We start from the raw sequence: 16,815 nt of genomic DNA, 5'->3' as shown, positions 1-16,815 counted from the left end.
CATTCTGGATAAACTGTTCTCCACCTTATTTCTTCTACCCAACATTGTGTGATTTACCTATGTTGATACCTCTGGGTATAGTTTATTTTTCATTATTATACAGTATTCCATTGTATGAATATACCATATTTATCCACTCTACCTTTGAGAAAATTTAGCCATACTTATGATAAAAACTATTGGCAAACTAAGCATAGATGCAAACTCCCTTAACTTAAAAGGGGTATCTAGAAAAATCCTTCTAGCCAACATCAGATTTATTAGTGAAACATTTTAGTTGTTCCTAAATTTCGGGTAAAATAAATTTGCATTTCCTTACCTACAAATGAGGAAGAGCATCTTTTCCTATGTTTATTAGCCATTTGTGCTTCCTCTTTTGTGAGAAGCCTATGTGCTGGTATCCTTCTCCTCAGATCCAAGCTCTACTCTGTGTCACCCTACTCTGTTCCTGGAGGCTCACCTCTATGGGTTCTACTACAAGACCCCAGTGTCCTCAGACTTCTGTTTTAGTTCACTCAATGGGAGGGCTCCATCAGGAGATAAAAGGAATACTCTCTCTGTGCTGGGTGACTACAGCTTGGCTGACACCCTACATTAAAGGTCACAACTCCTGCCAAGCAGCTCTCTTGGTCTCAGTGCCAGATCTTTGCCCCTTTAGGCCTTTTAGAAAGCATATATCCTACTACCCCCAAAGTTGTGAAGATATTCACTTACAGCATTTTCCAAATTTTATACTTTCATATTTGACATTTAGGTGTTAATATCTACCCAGAATTGATGTAATGTACAACATAAGGTAGGGAGGGGAATCTGATTAGATTTTTTTCCCCATACAGCTATTCAGTTATTCTAGCCCCATTGTCAAAAAGATGGTTCTTTCTCCACTCTTGTGCAGGACCACCTCTGTCATATGTAAAATGATCATACAGGTATAGGTCTGTTTCTAGGCTCACACTTCTGTTCTCTATCCCGGCACCAATACTCTGTCTTAACTGCTACAGCTTTAGAATAAGTTTTGATATCTGGTAGGGCAAGTTGTTTTTCAGGGCTCTTCTTAATCCTCTAATTTCTTTTTGTTGTTGTTTTTTTTGAGATGGACTCTCACTCTGTCTCCCAGGCTGGAGTTCAGTGGCTTGATCTTGGCTCACTGCAACCTCCACCTCCTGAGTTCAAGTGATCCTCCTGCCTCAGCCTTCTGAGTAGCTGGGATTACAAGCAAGTGCCACCACACCCAGCTGATTTTTGTATTTTTAGTAGAGATGATGTTTCATCATGTTGGCCACACTGGTCTCAAACTCCTGACCTCAAGTGATCTGCCTACCTCAGCGTCCCAAAGTGTTGGGATTGCAGGTGTGGGCCACCGTGCCTGGCAGACCCTCTAATTTCTATATGAATATTTATGATCAGCATGTCATAATCCACAAGAAAACAAAAAACAAAAAAAAAAAACCGCTGGGATTTTTACTGAGATTGTACTATATTTAAAGATCAACTTGGTAAGACTTGATAGCAGGCTTGTCTTGCTCCAAATCTAAAGAGAATGCTCACAATGTTTCACTAGTAAGTATGATGTTGGCTAAAAGGATTTTTCTAGATACCCCTTTTAAGTTAAGGGAGTTTAGGCCAGGCGCAGTGGCTCACGCCTGTAATCCCAGCACTTTGGGAGGCCAAGGCAGGCGGATCACGAGGTCAGGAGATTGAGACCAATCTGGCTAACACTGTCAAACCTCGTCTCTACTAAAAATACACACACACACAAAAATTAGCCAGGCATGGTGGCGGGCGCCTGTAGTCCCAGCTACTGGGGAGGCTGAGGCAGGAGAATGAGGTAAACCTGGGAGGTGGAGCTTGCAGTGAGCAGAGATAGCACCACTGCACTCCATCCTGGGCGACAGAGTGAGACTGCATCTCAAAAAAAAAAAAAAAAATTAAGGGAGTTTGCATCTATGCTTAGTTTGCCAAGTTTTGATCGTAAATAGGCTGAATTTTATCAAATGCTTTTCTGTATATAACAGGGTGGTATGATTTTTCCCCTTTAATCTGGTGGTATGGAGTTCATTAATTTACTAATTTCATAATTCCAAAACCATATATACATTAGTTTAAAAACCAAATGCTAAGCAAAATATTAGGTAAGCATACAAGTTTTATAATATTTACTAGTAGTAAACAAGAGCATTTAGTGCAATGGAGAGAAGAATGAATAGAAAATCAGGGGCTAAGGGATTTAAATCTGTAACTAACTGGCTTGGGCAAAGCACTTAATATCCCTGGATCTGACTCTCCACATCTTTAAGCTGGGGAGGAAAATACAGCTGTAAGTATACCCCAATAAGTATAAATAGAAAATAACACATAAAAATATGTTTAAGAAACTTAACATACATGTTATTAGCTTTCCTTATACTATTTCAACAGGTTAGAAAGATAGATTAAATGGAGCCATATGAAATGGTTGATACTCAGTCATTTTTGACCCACACAAATGGCAAGTTCATATGGTTCAATTTAACAGGTTTTTCTAAATGAATTAAACTTTAAAATCTTCACATCAAGAGCTACTTCCCCCCATTATTTCTTAATTCAGCAGTTCTCTTAGTTCAAAAACAAGCACAGCACACATGTAGTGATATGAAGCACAGGTGACAGGATACTAAGGTACCCCCATCTCAGCTCTTGTCACTTGCTCCTTATAGCCCTACTGAAAACTTAACATTTCTGTACCAAAGTGCATAAAATGTTTTGGGAGGAACCTGCATCTAGAACTTGAGAGCTTATTTACTACCCACATGATATTAAATGCATATGATTTTTTTTTTTTTTTTTGAGACGGAGTCTCACTCTGTTGCCCAGGTTGGAGTGCAATGGCACAATCTCGGCTCACTGCAACCTCTGTCTCCCGGGTTCAAGCGATTCTCCTGCCTCAGCCTCCCAAGTAGCTGGGATTACCTGGCATTATGCCTGGCTAATTTTTGTATTTTTGCAGAGACAGGGTTTCACCATGTTGGCCAGACTTGTCTTGAACTCCTGACCTCAGGTGATCTGCCCGCCTCGGCCTCCCAAAGTGCTGAGATTACAGGCATGAGCCACCAAGCTTGGCCAAATGGGTAGGATTTTAAAACCTCACTGAAGATGATGCCCTTTAAATTTTATGGTAATATGAAACAGCACTGCATTGGATTTATGGCATTTCAAAGGAAAAGCTATACCATTATTTTTCTTGCTCTTCCCTTGTATTCTTCCCATTGGGGATTAGTTCAACAGTTATAATACCTGGCCAGCTTATCTAAAATTTCATTCCTCATGTAGTTGTTACAGGAAGTATTCTGGTTAATAACATCAACAGTCAGAAGGGGCCATTTGTTCTGCTGAAGTGAAGCATAACTGTGCTGGGTTTGAAACTCTCCAATCCATAAGATAATGTTTAACCAATCATGGCGAGCTGTGAGGTATCTCCAGAGGGCTTCCGGGGAATATGATCTGTATTCTACATAAAAAAACACATTTAAAAATATAATTAATTATGCTTATTGACACGTAACTCAACACTAAATTACTGAGTAAATATAACAATTTGGACCTAGATATTTATACAACATATTAATTATTCAGGTCCTCTGTTTTACTATTTTCCTTTTTTTGAGACAGGACCTCGCTGTGTTGCCCATGCTGGAGTGCAGCGGTGCACTCATGGCAGCCTCGACCTCCTGGGCTCAAGTGGTACTCCTACTTCAGCTGCCCAAGTAGCAGAGACTGCAGGGATGTGCCATCATGACCAGGTAAATTTTTTTTTTCCTTTTAAGACAGAGTCTTGCTCTGTAGCCCAGGCTGGAGTGCAGCGGCACAATCTCGGCTCACTGCAACCTCCGCCTCCCAGGTTCAAGCAATTCTCCTGCCTCAGCCTCCCAAGTAGCTTGGATTACAGGCGTGCACCACCACACCCAGCTAATTGTTGTATTTTTAGTAGAGGCGGGGTTTCACAATGTTGGCCTAGATGGTCTTGAACTCCTAACCTCAGGTGATTTGCCTGCCTCGGCCTCCCAAAGTGCTGGGATCATAGGCGTGAGCCACCACGACCGTCCGCCCAGGTAATTTAAAAAATATATATTCTGTAGAGATGGGGGTCTCACTATGTTGCTAGGCTGGTCTTGAACCCCTGGCCTCAAGCAATCTTCTCATCTCGGTTTCCCAAAGTGCTGGGATTACAGGTGTGAGCCACCATGCCTGGCCACATTGTTCATTTTATAATCAATACTACAGCCAAAAAGCTAGATGTAGCTTCTAGTTACTATGGTGGTTAAAATGAAACTTACGTATTAGCTGTACATTTCACTTAACCTGTTCAACCCTCTTTTTCTCTTCTCTTTCCCTTAATGTAAATAAAAACTTTGTTTCAGATGGGGAAGGATGAAAAGGAAAAAAAAATTAAAAATAATAAACAAATAAAAACTTCAGCCATAATAGTAAGCCAGAATTTTACTCTCTGAATTGCTACTGTTTACCACTGTTAGTTATGCCCCAGATCCCCTATATCAGATGGCATAGATCCCCAATTTACACAAGAAACTTAAGACTATTTGCAAAAACAGATTGTCACTTTGAAGCTGGAATGCAAACTCAACCTTGAAATCTCAATTAACTATTTTTTCTTTTATTAGCACATTATAAATCCCTCCCAGAAACTCTGGGATAAGAAAGAGACCTTAATGCAATGATTTGCATTTTAAAGAACCTGAATATTATTTCCCGAAAGGAATTCTAAAATTGAGACACATCAAAATATTAAAATATCAATACCCAATTTAATCCTCATTCAGTATGTTCATATTTCAGGCTCTCTAACACTTGCCTTCTGGACTTATCCTGGGTAGAAGGATGGATTCTTGTGTTAGTTGATCCCACCACAGAGCCCAATTTAACACAATTCTATGGTCCTGTTTGTTAAATTCATCTTTACAATCATATTTCAGGAATGAGTCCAAAACAGACTTGTGCTTGAAAAAATCTTGTTCCTTTATCCAGTACCTAAAAACAGTGATATAAATTTTTTTTTTTAAATTTTGGAGAAAAAGGCATCATTCCTTTTTATCTGCTCAAGAACATCTACTCTTTTGGGGAACACATAATTCTGATTGTGCAAATATTAAAATGACAAAAAACTCTTGAGTCCCTTCTGTCTGATACAAGTTTTATCTCCATGGAGAATGCAGGCTCAGTTCCACATAAGAAACTTGTGTTCACTAACAATTATAAATGAAATACTATCTAATGGTATTCTAGTATTATCAAAAGGGGACTAATGAGACTACCTGGGAAATGACTGGATTTGCATATTTTCTTGGAAATGTCCCAAATAAAGCTTCTCAACTTGATGCACGAAGTCTATAGTTCTTTTCTCTTTTTCAGAAAAATAATTTTTTTCTTTTAAAATTTCAACCTTGAATAAAAAGTAATTAAAGCAGTGACTTTACAAAAAATCAAGCACATTTGCAAAAAATGTCATGAGATTATCAAAGAAGGTAGTGCTGGGAATTAAAGATTATAAAAAAAGTCATGAGATAATATGCCATTCAAGAATTATATTTTGAACATTTGAGTTAATGTATATTAACACAAATTTTCTTTTGCCACAAATGTAAAATAGTCACTGAAGAAAGATGAAGGAGAAAAAAAGATGAAAGGGTTGTCACACTTTTACTTATTAGATATTAGTTGAACATTAAAATTACTTAAAGTTTTTCTTCCAAGGTTTTCTTCCAAGTTTTTCACCCAGGCTTTCTAGAAAATGTATACTACGTAGTCTCACCTTTACCTACCAAAAAGTCACGTATATTTTTATTAGTTGTATAGAAGCATATCTTGAGCAATTGGCCTTTTACATCAAACCCCTAAAATAAACATAGAAAACCAAAAAAAGTTACATTTTGTAATGGAACTATTTTGAACATAAATATGTGTTAGATACAGAAACACCCTATTATAAACATCTATCTTGTTAGAATTCCATAGCTTTCTGCTCTTCAAACATTCATTTCCCTATTTTCTTTTTTCTTTTTGAGACAGTCTAGCTGTGTTGCCCAGGCTGGAGTACAGTGGTATGATCACAGCTCACTGCAGCCTCGACCCCTAGGCTCAAAGCGATCCTACCAACTCAGCCTCCCAAGTAGCTGGGGCTACAGGTGTGCATCACCATGCCTGGCTAATTTTTGTATTTTTTGTAGAGATGGGATTTCTTCATGTTGCCCAGGCTGGTCTTGAACTCCTAGGCTCAAGTGATCCTCCTGCCTCAGCCTCCCAAGGTGCTAGGAACACAGGCGTGAGCCACCCTGCCTGGCCCTCCTACATTCATTATATGTATTTACTGCCTATCCCTAAAGTCCTTAAGCATTTTGCCAGAGCAAAGGCAGCACACAGAACAATTTAAGGCAAAAATGCTAGGCTACCACAGGACCAAAACGACAGCAATCTGGTATGCTGATTCAAGTGGAAACAATGATCAATGCAAACAACATCCCTTTTACATAGTTCCACTCCTCTACACTTCCTGAAAGTTACCATAGGCAAGACCCCAACCATGCAGATTAGGGCTAGATCTCAGCTTAGTCTAGGAGCCCTACTTCTAGGGCTTTCCCTTCTCATATGAAGTAAAACCAGAGAGCATAAAGCCCAGCAAAGGCATAATTTACTAGAAAGTTGAAGTGGAGATGTAAGGAGTCACATCAACAACACAGAATGTCCTCCAACAAATAATGAGCTCCTATGCATGCTTCGACAAGTGTGAAGTCTTCTATGAGAAACACTATCTCCTCCTAATCAAAGTCAGGTCTAACAGAGTATTTTTCTTTTCTTTTTCTTTTTTTTGAGACAGGGTCTCGCTCTGTCACCCAGGCTGGATGGAAGGCAGTGGTGCGATCTCAGGTCACTGCAACCTCTGCCTCCCGGGTTCAAATGATTCTTGTGCCTCAGCCTCCCGAACAGCTGGGGTTACAGGCATGTATCACCCACCTGGCTAATTTTTGGCCTTTTTAGTAGAGACAGCGTTTACCACGTTGGCCAGACTGGTCTCAAACTCCTGCTTCAAAAGTTATCTGCCCATCTCGGCCTCCAAAATTGTTGGGATTACAGGTGTGAGCCACTGCACCCAGCTCAGAGAGTACTTTTAAATGCCATTTAAAAATCTCTTCAAGAGATATGGAAATAACCTAAGTGTCTATCAACAGATGAATGGATAAAGAAAATATGGTGTATATATACAAAGGAATATTATTTGGCCTTAAAAAAAAAAGGAAAGGCCAAGTGTGTTGGCTCATGCCTATAATCTCTGCACTTTGGGAGACCAAGGCAGGAGGACTGCTTGAGCCCAAGAGTTTGAGACCAGCCTGGGCAACATAGTGAGACCCTGTCTCTACAAAAAAAGGGAAAAAAAAAGAGAGAGAGAGGAAAACCTGCAATTTTAAACAACATGGCTGAACCTGGAGGATATTATGCTAAATGAAATAAGCCAGACACAGAAAGACAAATTCTTCATGCTCTCACTTATATATGGAATCTAAGAAAAAGCTGAACTCACAGTAATAGAGAGTGGAATGATATTACCAAGGACTGTCGGGTAGGGGAAAGGAGTAGATATTGGTCAAAAGGTACAAACTTTCAGATATAAGATAAATAAGTTCTGGAGACCTATGTACAGTAAAGTAATTAAAGTTAATAATAATACATTGTACACTTGAAATTTGTTGAGAGTAGATCTCAAGTGTTCTCACCATATATACACACATAACTATGTGAGGTGATATATTAATTAGCTTACTTGTGGTAATCTTTTCACAATGTACATACATATCAAAACATCATATTGTATACTTTAAATACATGTAATTTTTGTCACTCATATCTAAATAAAATTAGGGGGAAAATATCTTCAAGAAAGTTCTCAGGCCAGGCATGGTGGCTCACGCCTGTAATCTCAGCACTTCGGGAGGTCGAGGCAGGTGGCTCACCTGAGGTCAAGAGTTCCAGACCAGCCTGACCAACACGGAGAAACCCCGTCTCTACTAAAAATACACAAAATTAGCCAGGCATGGTGGTGCATGCTGCAATCCCAGCTACTCGGGAAGCTGATGTAGAATCGTTTGAACCTGGGAGGTGGAAGTTTTGTGAGCCAAGATCGCACCACTGCACTGTCACCTAAGCAACAAGAGTGAAACTCTGTCTCAAAAAAAAAAAAAAAAAAAAGTTCTCAGTACCAAAACATTTCTCAGTGTTATTTCTCTTTTAGATTTAAAGACAGGGTCTTGCTCTGTTACCAGCTATTTATAGGTGCAATTGTAGTTCACTGCAGCCTAGAACTCCTGGAGATCCTCCTGCCTCAGCCTTCTGAGTAGCTAGGACTACAGGTGTGCTATGGTTTGAATCTGTGCCCCTGCCCAAATCTCATGTTGAATTGTAACCTCCAGTGTTGGAGGAGGGGCCTGGTGGGAGGTGACTGGATTATGAGGGTGGATTTCCCCCTTGCTGTTTTTGTGATAGGAAGTAAGTTCTCACGATATCTGGTTGTTTAAAAGTGTGTAGCACCTCCCCACTGCTCTCTCTTCCTCTTTCTCCTGCCATGTAAGACATGCCTGAGTCCCCTTCACCTTCTGCCATGACTGTAAGTTTCCTGAGATCTCCCCAGCTATGCTTCTTGTATAGCCTGTGGAACTGTGGGCCAGTTAAATCTCTTTTCTTTCTAAATTACCCAGTCTCAGGTAGTTCATTATTATTTATTTAGTTAGTTTTTGAGATAGAGTCTTGCTCTGTTGCCCAGGCTGGAATGCAGTGGCACCATCTTGGCTCACTGCAACCTCCGCCTGCTGGGTTCAAGCAATTTTCCCTGCCTCAGCCTCCCCAGTAGATGGGATTACAGGCACCCGCCACCACATCTGGCTAATTTTTGTAGTTTTAGTAGAGACGGGGTTTCGCCATGTTGGTCAGGCTGGTCTCAAACTCCTAACCTCAGGTGATCCACCCACCTCAGCCTCCCAAAGTGCTGGGATTACAGGCATGAGCCACCACGCCCGGCTCAGGTAGTTCTTTATAGCAATATGAGAACGGACTAATACAAGGTACAAGGTGCAAGCCACCATGTCCTTTTTATTTTTTAATTTTTTGTAGAGACAGGGTCTTGCTATGTTGCCCATGCTGGTATTGAATTCCTGGCCTCAAGCGATCTTCCTGCCTCAACCTCCCAAAGCGCTGGGATTATAGACATGAGCAACCACACCCAGCCATTCTCAGTGTTATTAATGTCATTATTTCTTAGTGTCATTATTTACTACATAAGTTTCCTAGTTTATGAAATAATTATGAATACAAACCAATTTTATAGTAACTAGAAATTATATTAAATACATTTTAAGACTTTATGGATTACACCACTCACCATATTCTTCAAAAGTTCAGAGGCTTCCTTTATATTGCTCTTTTTTAAATTGTCAAAGACCAAATTTAGGCCTATGCCAATCAGCTCCTCAAGTTTTTGAGCAGAATGACTAGCAGTCCTGAAGAAAGTTTGTGCCTCTGGTATTTTGTTGTTTAAAATGGCATTGGCAATAACTTCCTAGGAAAAGAAAAACGTTTGCCTTTTAAGTTCTTTTTCATTTCCTTATTATGATTATCAACATGGGATTTATACATTTATTTAACATCTAACAAAGGAACTTTTATTTAAAATCTATTACTAGATTTGGAGTTAGGTTCAAGGGATAGAAAATTGAGTAAAACTAAGACCCTACACTCCAGGAGCTAGTGGAAGACACACTGATTATAGTACTGTATGATAGGGGCTGTGATAAAAGTAACCCAGGGTGCTAGAGAGGAAGGTCTAGAAGAGAAACACCTAAATAAGAAGGACGACCACCCCCGCCCCCGTGTCCCCCCGCACAGGCTTGCTAGTAGAAGTAACTAGTAACTGATGAGGCAAAAAATTTAAAGACCAGTAAGTGTTCCATAGATATACTGAGATAAGAGGACAGGTGTTCCAAAAAGCGAGAATATCATATGCAAAGGGACAAAGAAAAGAAACTGCATCAAGCCTTCAGAGAACTATAAATTACTCAATGTAATTGGAGAGAGTAGCAGATGAGACTTGAAAGCAAAGCAGAGGATCCATCATGATGAGCCTTGCGTTTGAGGTAGATTTTATCCTGAAACTACGTGGAGCCACTGAAAGACCATAAAAGCAAGATGTGATGTAATCAGATACATATTTACAGAAAGATATCCAGGCAGCAATATAGAGAGTGGACTGAAAGTGATTCAAGCTCAAGATATTGAGGCATTAGAACGCTACTACCAATAATCCATGTGAAAAGAAATACTTAAACTGAAGATCTGAACCCTAGAGAGAACAGAAAGGAGGCATTCTTAACCTACGGCTTTAAAGAGATCTGCAAACCCCATTAAGCCATGTATAAAATTTTGTCTATGTGTACACATTCACATGCCTGTTTCTGAAGACAGGGTCTACAATTTTTATCAAAGTAAACTATAACCCCTTCCCCTGGCAAAAGTTGAAAATCAAGGATTTTGAGTAAAAAGAGGACCATAGACAGAGCCTTGCAGAACAATAAAGGAGGTAAACAGGAAAAGAAACCTGCGAAGGAGACAGGAAAAAGGAGTCAAAAAAGTAGAAGGAAAAGTAAGTAATTTCTTGCTTTTTTTTTTTTGAGACAGAGTCTCACACTGTCACCTGGGCTGGAGTGCAGTGGTGCGATCTCAGCTCACTGCAACCTCCACTTCCCGGGTTCAAGCAATTCTCCTGCCTCAGCCTCCTGAGAAGCTGGGATTACAGGCACCTGCCACCACACCTGGCTAATTTTTTTGTATTTTTAGCAGAGACAGTGTTTCACCATTTGGTCAGACTTGTCTCGAACTCCTGACCTTGTGACCTGCCTGCCTCGGCCTCCCAAAGTGCTGGGATTACAGGCGTGAGCCACTGTGCCCGGATAATTTCTTACTTTTTAAGATTACAGAATGAATAAGAGATACAGAAAATGCAGTCACACTAGGTACTTTAATCCCTCCACCCAAAGAACAGGAATCTTAACAACCTAGCAGCATCTCCATCTTATCACTTTAATTCCCTATTGATTATGATCATCTGTGTTAAGCTGTTTTAGCTTTTGTTTTTCCAATACCAATACCCTCCAGTGGATGAAGGAATTCTTCCAGTCCCTAAGTCATACAGATGGTAGTAAATTTTAGCTGCATTATTATAACTTTTACTGTGGGGGGAAAAAAGGCAAACAGATGGAAACAAATTTAACTGGCAAAATGTCCTAAATAGAATTTCAGATAGGACTAAAATTAAGTATACTTCTAAGTAATAACATGGTAAAATAAAAATTTCCAAAGATCTAATCAGCAGCAGCAATTCAATTTATCCAGAGGTCAGGCAGAATGCATGAGTCCAAAACACCAGGAGTATTGCTAACGAGTGCCACTTCACATGGGTTTAGAGTTGGGTGTTTGTTACTGAACCCAAGTGGGCAGATCTAGCATTAAGAGAGAGCCTACCCATATAGTGAATTAAATAAATTTTGGAGCTTGTAGACATAAATTTGAAGTCATAATCAGAAATCCCAAAACCGATAAAACCTAAAACCTTTGCCAAGCATTCTGAATCACAAGTACATAGAGTCTGAATTCTGTTTTTTCTATTGTTTTCTCAGATCTTCTGAATCTGGCAAATAAAAGAGGTGATAATTATTCATACTTACCTCAAAGCTCAGTTTCTTCCATATATTGCTCTCCTTTACTCTGGAGACATTTTCATGTACATCATATTCATCTATAGCATCTGTTAGCTTCCAAGGAAACTTTATCATGAAGGTTCGAAGTTCATTAATGTAGCTAGTCAAAATGTTCACTCCTTTTTGCAGATGTTCATCTAGTTCTATGGAAAATACCAATGTGCCAATTTGTATGTGTGTGTGTATAAATATAAACCATGAGCTGTTATAAATAATTCTAAAGAAAGTCAAAATTCAAACTTGGTATTTTTAAATTTCAAACAATATGTTTGAGGATTTTCCTGTTTACAAGTAAGTAGCTCTGTATTTTAATACAACCCTTTCCTTTCCTTGTCCTTCACGATTAGTCCTGGGTATTTCTACCAACTTTCTCAGTATCAAAACCCATTTCACTTACTCAATTACACACTGACCTTACCCAAATGTAGTAAATGGCGTGCCACTGGTTTATGCTGTGTCACCCAACAGCAGCACTTGTATCTGTTCTGACATAGGAACAGTAGAATTGCCCCCTTCCTAGCTGCTATTCTTACCTTCAGTGTGAATAAAAAGCTCCTTTATTTGGTTGTTAAGGAAAGACAGCGTAAGATTAAGCAATTGTTCTGAAAAGTGTTTGCTTTGGGGTTCAGAATAACTTTCTCTAATTGCTGAGCAAAGTAAATCCAACGCTGGTATCAGCTCTTCCACATCTGAGAAAGAACCAAAGAAATTAAAGAACACTAGGATTCTCACAATAAAATTAACATTATCAAAAATATCATGTCACAATATTTTTAAACATAAAACAGGGACCAACATCTTATCTTCAAAAAGCTCACAAAACTTTTCTGCAGGCTTATTACCTGCAAACTTTAATGATTCTAATTATTAATAGTTATCATTTACTGGTATCACTAACTACCCTTTTGCCGACCACCTACATCTTAAGTACTGTACTTGTTGTTTTACAAATGCTATCTCATTTATTGCTTTCAACAACTGAAGAGGTAGGTGTGTATTATATTCTCTTTCCATAGATTAAAAAAACTGAGGTTCAGAAAGGATAAGTAACTTGCCCGAGCTAATTTAGAAAGTAAGTGGCAGGGCCAGGCGCGGTGGCTCATGCCTGTAATCCCAACACTTTGGGAGGCCAAGGCAAGCAGATCACTTGAGGTCAGGAGTTCGAGACCAGCCTGACCAACATGGTGAAACCCCGCCTCTACTAAAAATACAAAAATTAGCCAGGCGTGCTGGTGGGTGCCTGTAATCCCAGCTACTCAGGAGGCTGAGGCAGGAGAATTGCTTGAACCTAGGAGGCGGAGGTTGCAGTGAGCCAAGATTGCGCCACCATACTCCAGCAGCCTGGGCAACAGAGTGAAAAAAGAAAAACAAAGTTAAGTGGCAGGGCCAAAATTTGAATTTAAGCCTGTCTGATTGCAAAGCTATTCTGTGCTAAACATTCAAGTGAAAGCAAGAAGTGTGGGCCCCTGGATGTTGTGTCTGCAGCTGAAGGCTCTAAGTGATTCCTGTTTGTCTCAGCACTCCCCCCACCACCCCCTGCGGATTACATCTGTGAGATGTATGAGAATTATGGGAAACGGGTTTTCCCCCTAGGGGAGTAGGTAAGGCTATTCCCAGTGCTTCTCATTCCGGATCCATCTCCACCCTTTACAGCTGAGCAGTGCAGGTGAGAGTGGAATGAGGAGAAATCACTAACCACCAAACAACAGAAGGGAATAATGACTCTACAACTGCTGATGGAGCCCTGCTCAATATCAGAAACTAGGCCTTTTTCTATAAATTTAAGCAGTTTTTAAAACATCAGAGCATTAGAAAAGCTGGCAATTCAAGAAAGAGGAGACCAAACTCTGCACTCAAAACAAAATAGAATGTGTTTTTTTTTTTTTTTTATACTTTAGGTTTTAGGGTACATGTGCACAATGTGCAGGTTTGTTACATATGTATCCATGTGCCACACTGATTTCCTGCACCCATTAACTCGTCATTTAGCATTAGGTATATCTCCTAATGCTGTCCCTCCCCCCACCCCCAACCCCACAACAGCCCCCGGAGTGTGATGTTCCCCTTCCTGTGTCCATGAGTTCTCATTGTTCAATTCCCACCTATGAGTGAGAACATGCGGTGTTTGGTTTTTAGTCCTTGCGATAGTTTACTGAGAATGATGTTTTCCAGTTTCATCCATTTCCCTACAAAGGATATGAACTCATCCTTTTTTATGGCTGCATAGTATTCCATGGTGTATATGTGCCACAAAAAGTCCTCAATAAAATACTGGCAAACCGAATCCAGCAGCACATCAAAAAGCTTATCCACCATCAAGTGGGCTTCATCCCTGGGATGCAAGGCTGGTTCAACATACGCAAATCAATAAATGTAATCCAGCATATAAACAGAACCAAAGACAAAAACCACATGATTTATCTCAATAGATGCAGAAAAGGCTTTTGACAAAATTCAACAACCCTTCATGCTAAAAACTCTCAATAAATTAGGTATTGATGGGACGTGTTTTTGTTTTTTTGAGACGGAGTTTCACTCATCTCCCAGGCTGGAATGCAATGGAGCGATCTCGGCTCACTGCAACCTCTGCCTCCTCACTTCAAGTGATTATCCTGCCTCAGCCTCCCGACTAGCTGGGATTACAAGCATGCACCACCACACACAGCTAATTTTTGTATTTTTAGTAGAGATGGGGTTTCACCATGTTGGTCAGGCTGATCTCGAACTTTTGACCTCGTGATCCACCCATCTCGGCCTCCCAAAGTGCTGGGATCATAGGCGTGAGCCACTGCACCCAGTCTGGGAATGTGTTTTTAAAAGAAAATATCTTTCCACCATATATGAGATTTAGGAAGAAAAAAAAGAAAACATCCAATTCATTTTCTTAGTGAAAGCTAATACTACATCAGTGGAAAAAGAGCAGGTTGTAATTTTTTCCATGTAAGTAGACTACAAATTGATACAACTTTTGAAGGACAATTTATCAAGGTGTTTAAAAATATAAATTGTGCATACTCTTAAATCTGGAAATTCCAGGTCTAGAATTTAACAATAAATTCCAGTAATATAAGTAAATGATTATATATGTGAAATTACACACACACACAGCATTTCTAGCACACTGTTAATAGCTAAGAACTAGAATAAATCTAAATGTCTAACAGGAGTTTGGCTTGGTGAATTATGGTACAGCCCACACAATGAAATTCTATGTCATCATATTTAGTAAGTATATATTAACAAGAAAGATGTCTATAGTATAAAGTAGGGAAAAAACACAGATTATAAAACCGTATTTACAGAGTGTCAAAGGATAAAATTACAACAATTTAGATTAAAGATCTCAACTGGTTTTACTGCAACTCTAGAATGTGGCAACACTTAATTTCATAACATGGAAAAGGTGTTCTAGTGAGCTGAGCAGAAGGGATTGGCTTTATAGACATGGAAGAGCTGAAGAAAGCAGAAGTAATGAAAAAAGAGCATATTAGTTGTTTCAAAGCTACTTTTTTTGTAAGATGAAGAGGGACAGAATAATACAAAAAATACTGATCATTTAACATGAAGCTACTTCAGGCTTTTTTTTTTTTTTTTTCAATTAAAAATAGAGGCAGAGTCTCACTATGTTGCCCAGGCTGGTCATGAACTCTTGGTCTCACGTGATCCTCCCACCTGGGCCTCCCAAAGTGTTGGGATTATAGGTGTGAGCCACTGCACCCAGCTTTTTTTTTTTTTTTTTTTTTTTTTTGAGACAGAGTCTCACTCTGTTGCCCAGATTGGAGTGCAATGGCGTGATGCCGGCTCACTGCAGCCTCAACCTCCCAGGCTCAAGCAATCCTCCTACCTCCCTTTCCTGAGTAGCTGAGACCACACACAGCTAATTTTTAAATTTTTTTGTAGAGGTAAGGTTTCACTATGTTACCCAGGCTAGTCTCAAACTCCTGGGCTCAAGAGATCCTCCTGCTTCAGCCTCCCAAAATGCTGGAATTACAGGCATGAGCTACTGTACCTGGCCTATGTTACTTCTTTTACGTAAGGATTGTATCAGAGGAACTTCATTATCACGCTGATTGAAGATTGAAACTGGACTTTTTGGGATTATTGGCTCTCTCCTAATTTCTCCCAATGTCAGAAGACCACCTTATTTTAAGTTTGATGCTATGGAACTTTAGCATAGTTGACTCCATTTTGATTTCTGTTCTGGTCTGACGGGGCCTAGTACAGCTCACACCAAAACAATAGTCTCCTATAATTTTTATTTAACAAGGGGAAAATATACTTTATTACCTTGTTGTTCTAAGGAGAGAATTTGCATGGCTACCTGGTCCAAGAATAAAAGTTAGGCAGGCCAGGCACCGTGGCTCACGCTTGTAATCTCAGCACTTTGGAAGGCTGAGGCGGGCGGATCACGAGGTCAGGAGATCGAGACCACGGTGAAACCCCGTCTCTACTAAAAATACAAAAAATTAGCTGGGCTTAGTGGCGGGCGCCTGTAGTCCCAGCTACTCGGAGAGGCTGAGGCGGGAGAATGGCGTGAACCCAGGAGGCGGAGCTTGCAGTGAGCCGAGATTGTGCCACTGCCCTCCAACCTGGGCCACAGAGCGAGACTCCGTCTAAAAAAAAAAAAAAAAAAATTAGGCTTCCTATTTATTAAAAAGGAAAGCCAAAATCTTGAAAAGTGTTGGTAATGTGGCAAAAAAGCAGAGAAGTCTGGGTGAATTTTTTTTTTTTTTTTTTTTTTTTTTGAGACAGTCTTACTTTGCAACCAGGCTGAAGTGCAGTGGCACAATCACAGATCACTGCAGCCTAGACCTCCCAGACTCAAGCAATCCTCAGCCTCAGCCTTCCAAGTAGTTGGGACTATGGATGTGCCATCATGGCCAACTAATTTTTAAAATTATTTTGTAGAATGGGGTCTTGCTATGTTCCCCAGACTGGTCTCAAACTCCTAGACTCAAGCGATCCTCCCACCTTGGCCCCCAAAGTGTTAGGATTACAGGGCGAGCCACTGCATCCCCTCAAA

At 39.9% G+C, this 16,815-nt stretch overlaps 1 protein-coding gene across 10 annotated transcripts in view; it reads right to left on the bottom strand.

Moving 5' to 3' along the window:
- The window catches only part of SPG11 (SPG11 vesicle trafficking associated, spatacsin), a 118,647-nt gene that overhangs the window by 71,027 nt on the left and 30,805 nt on the right, over window positions 1-16,815 (bottom strand). For all 10 annotated transcript variants that reach the window (XR_009209854.1, XR_009209856.1, XR_009209855.1 and 7 more), the window contains exons 9-15: window positions 12,326-12,481; window positions 11,760-11,935; window positions 9,422-9,598; window positions 5,817-5,888; window positions 5,310-5,437; window positions 4,850-5,025; window positions 3,274-3,487 (exon numbers count right to left, since the gene is read on the bottom strand). Coding sequence is in view for 7 of the 10 variants with exons in the window: in XM_032175459.2 (XP_032031350.1) it covers window positions 3,274-3,487; window positions 4,850-5,025; window positions 5,310-5,437; window positions 5,817-5,888; window positions 9,422-9,598; window positions 11,760-11,935; window positions 12,326-12,481 (1,099 nt within the window). In the remaining 3 variants the exon portion in view is untranslated. The remainder of the gene's footprint in view (window positions 1-3,273; window positions 3,488-4,849; window positions 5,026-5,309; window positions 5,438-5,816; window positions 5,889-9,421; window positions 9,599-11,759; window positions 11,936-12,325; window positions 12,482-16,815) is intronic.

Source organism: Hylobates moloch, unplaced genomic scaffold (genome assembly GCF_009828535.3).
Source record: "Hylobates moloch isolate HMO894 unplaced genomic scaffold, HMol_V3 SCAFFOLD_14, whole genome shotgun sequence".
NCBI lineage: Eukaryota > Metazoa > Chordata > Mammalia > Primates > Hylobatidae > Hylobates > Hylobates moloch.
This window is presented reverse-complemented; position numbering and strand designations above follow the sequence as displayed.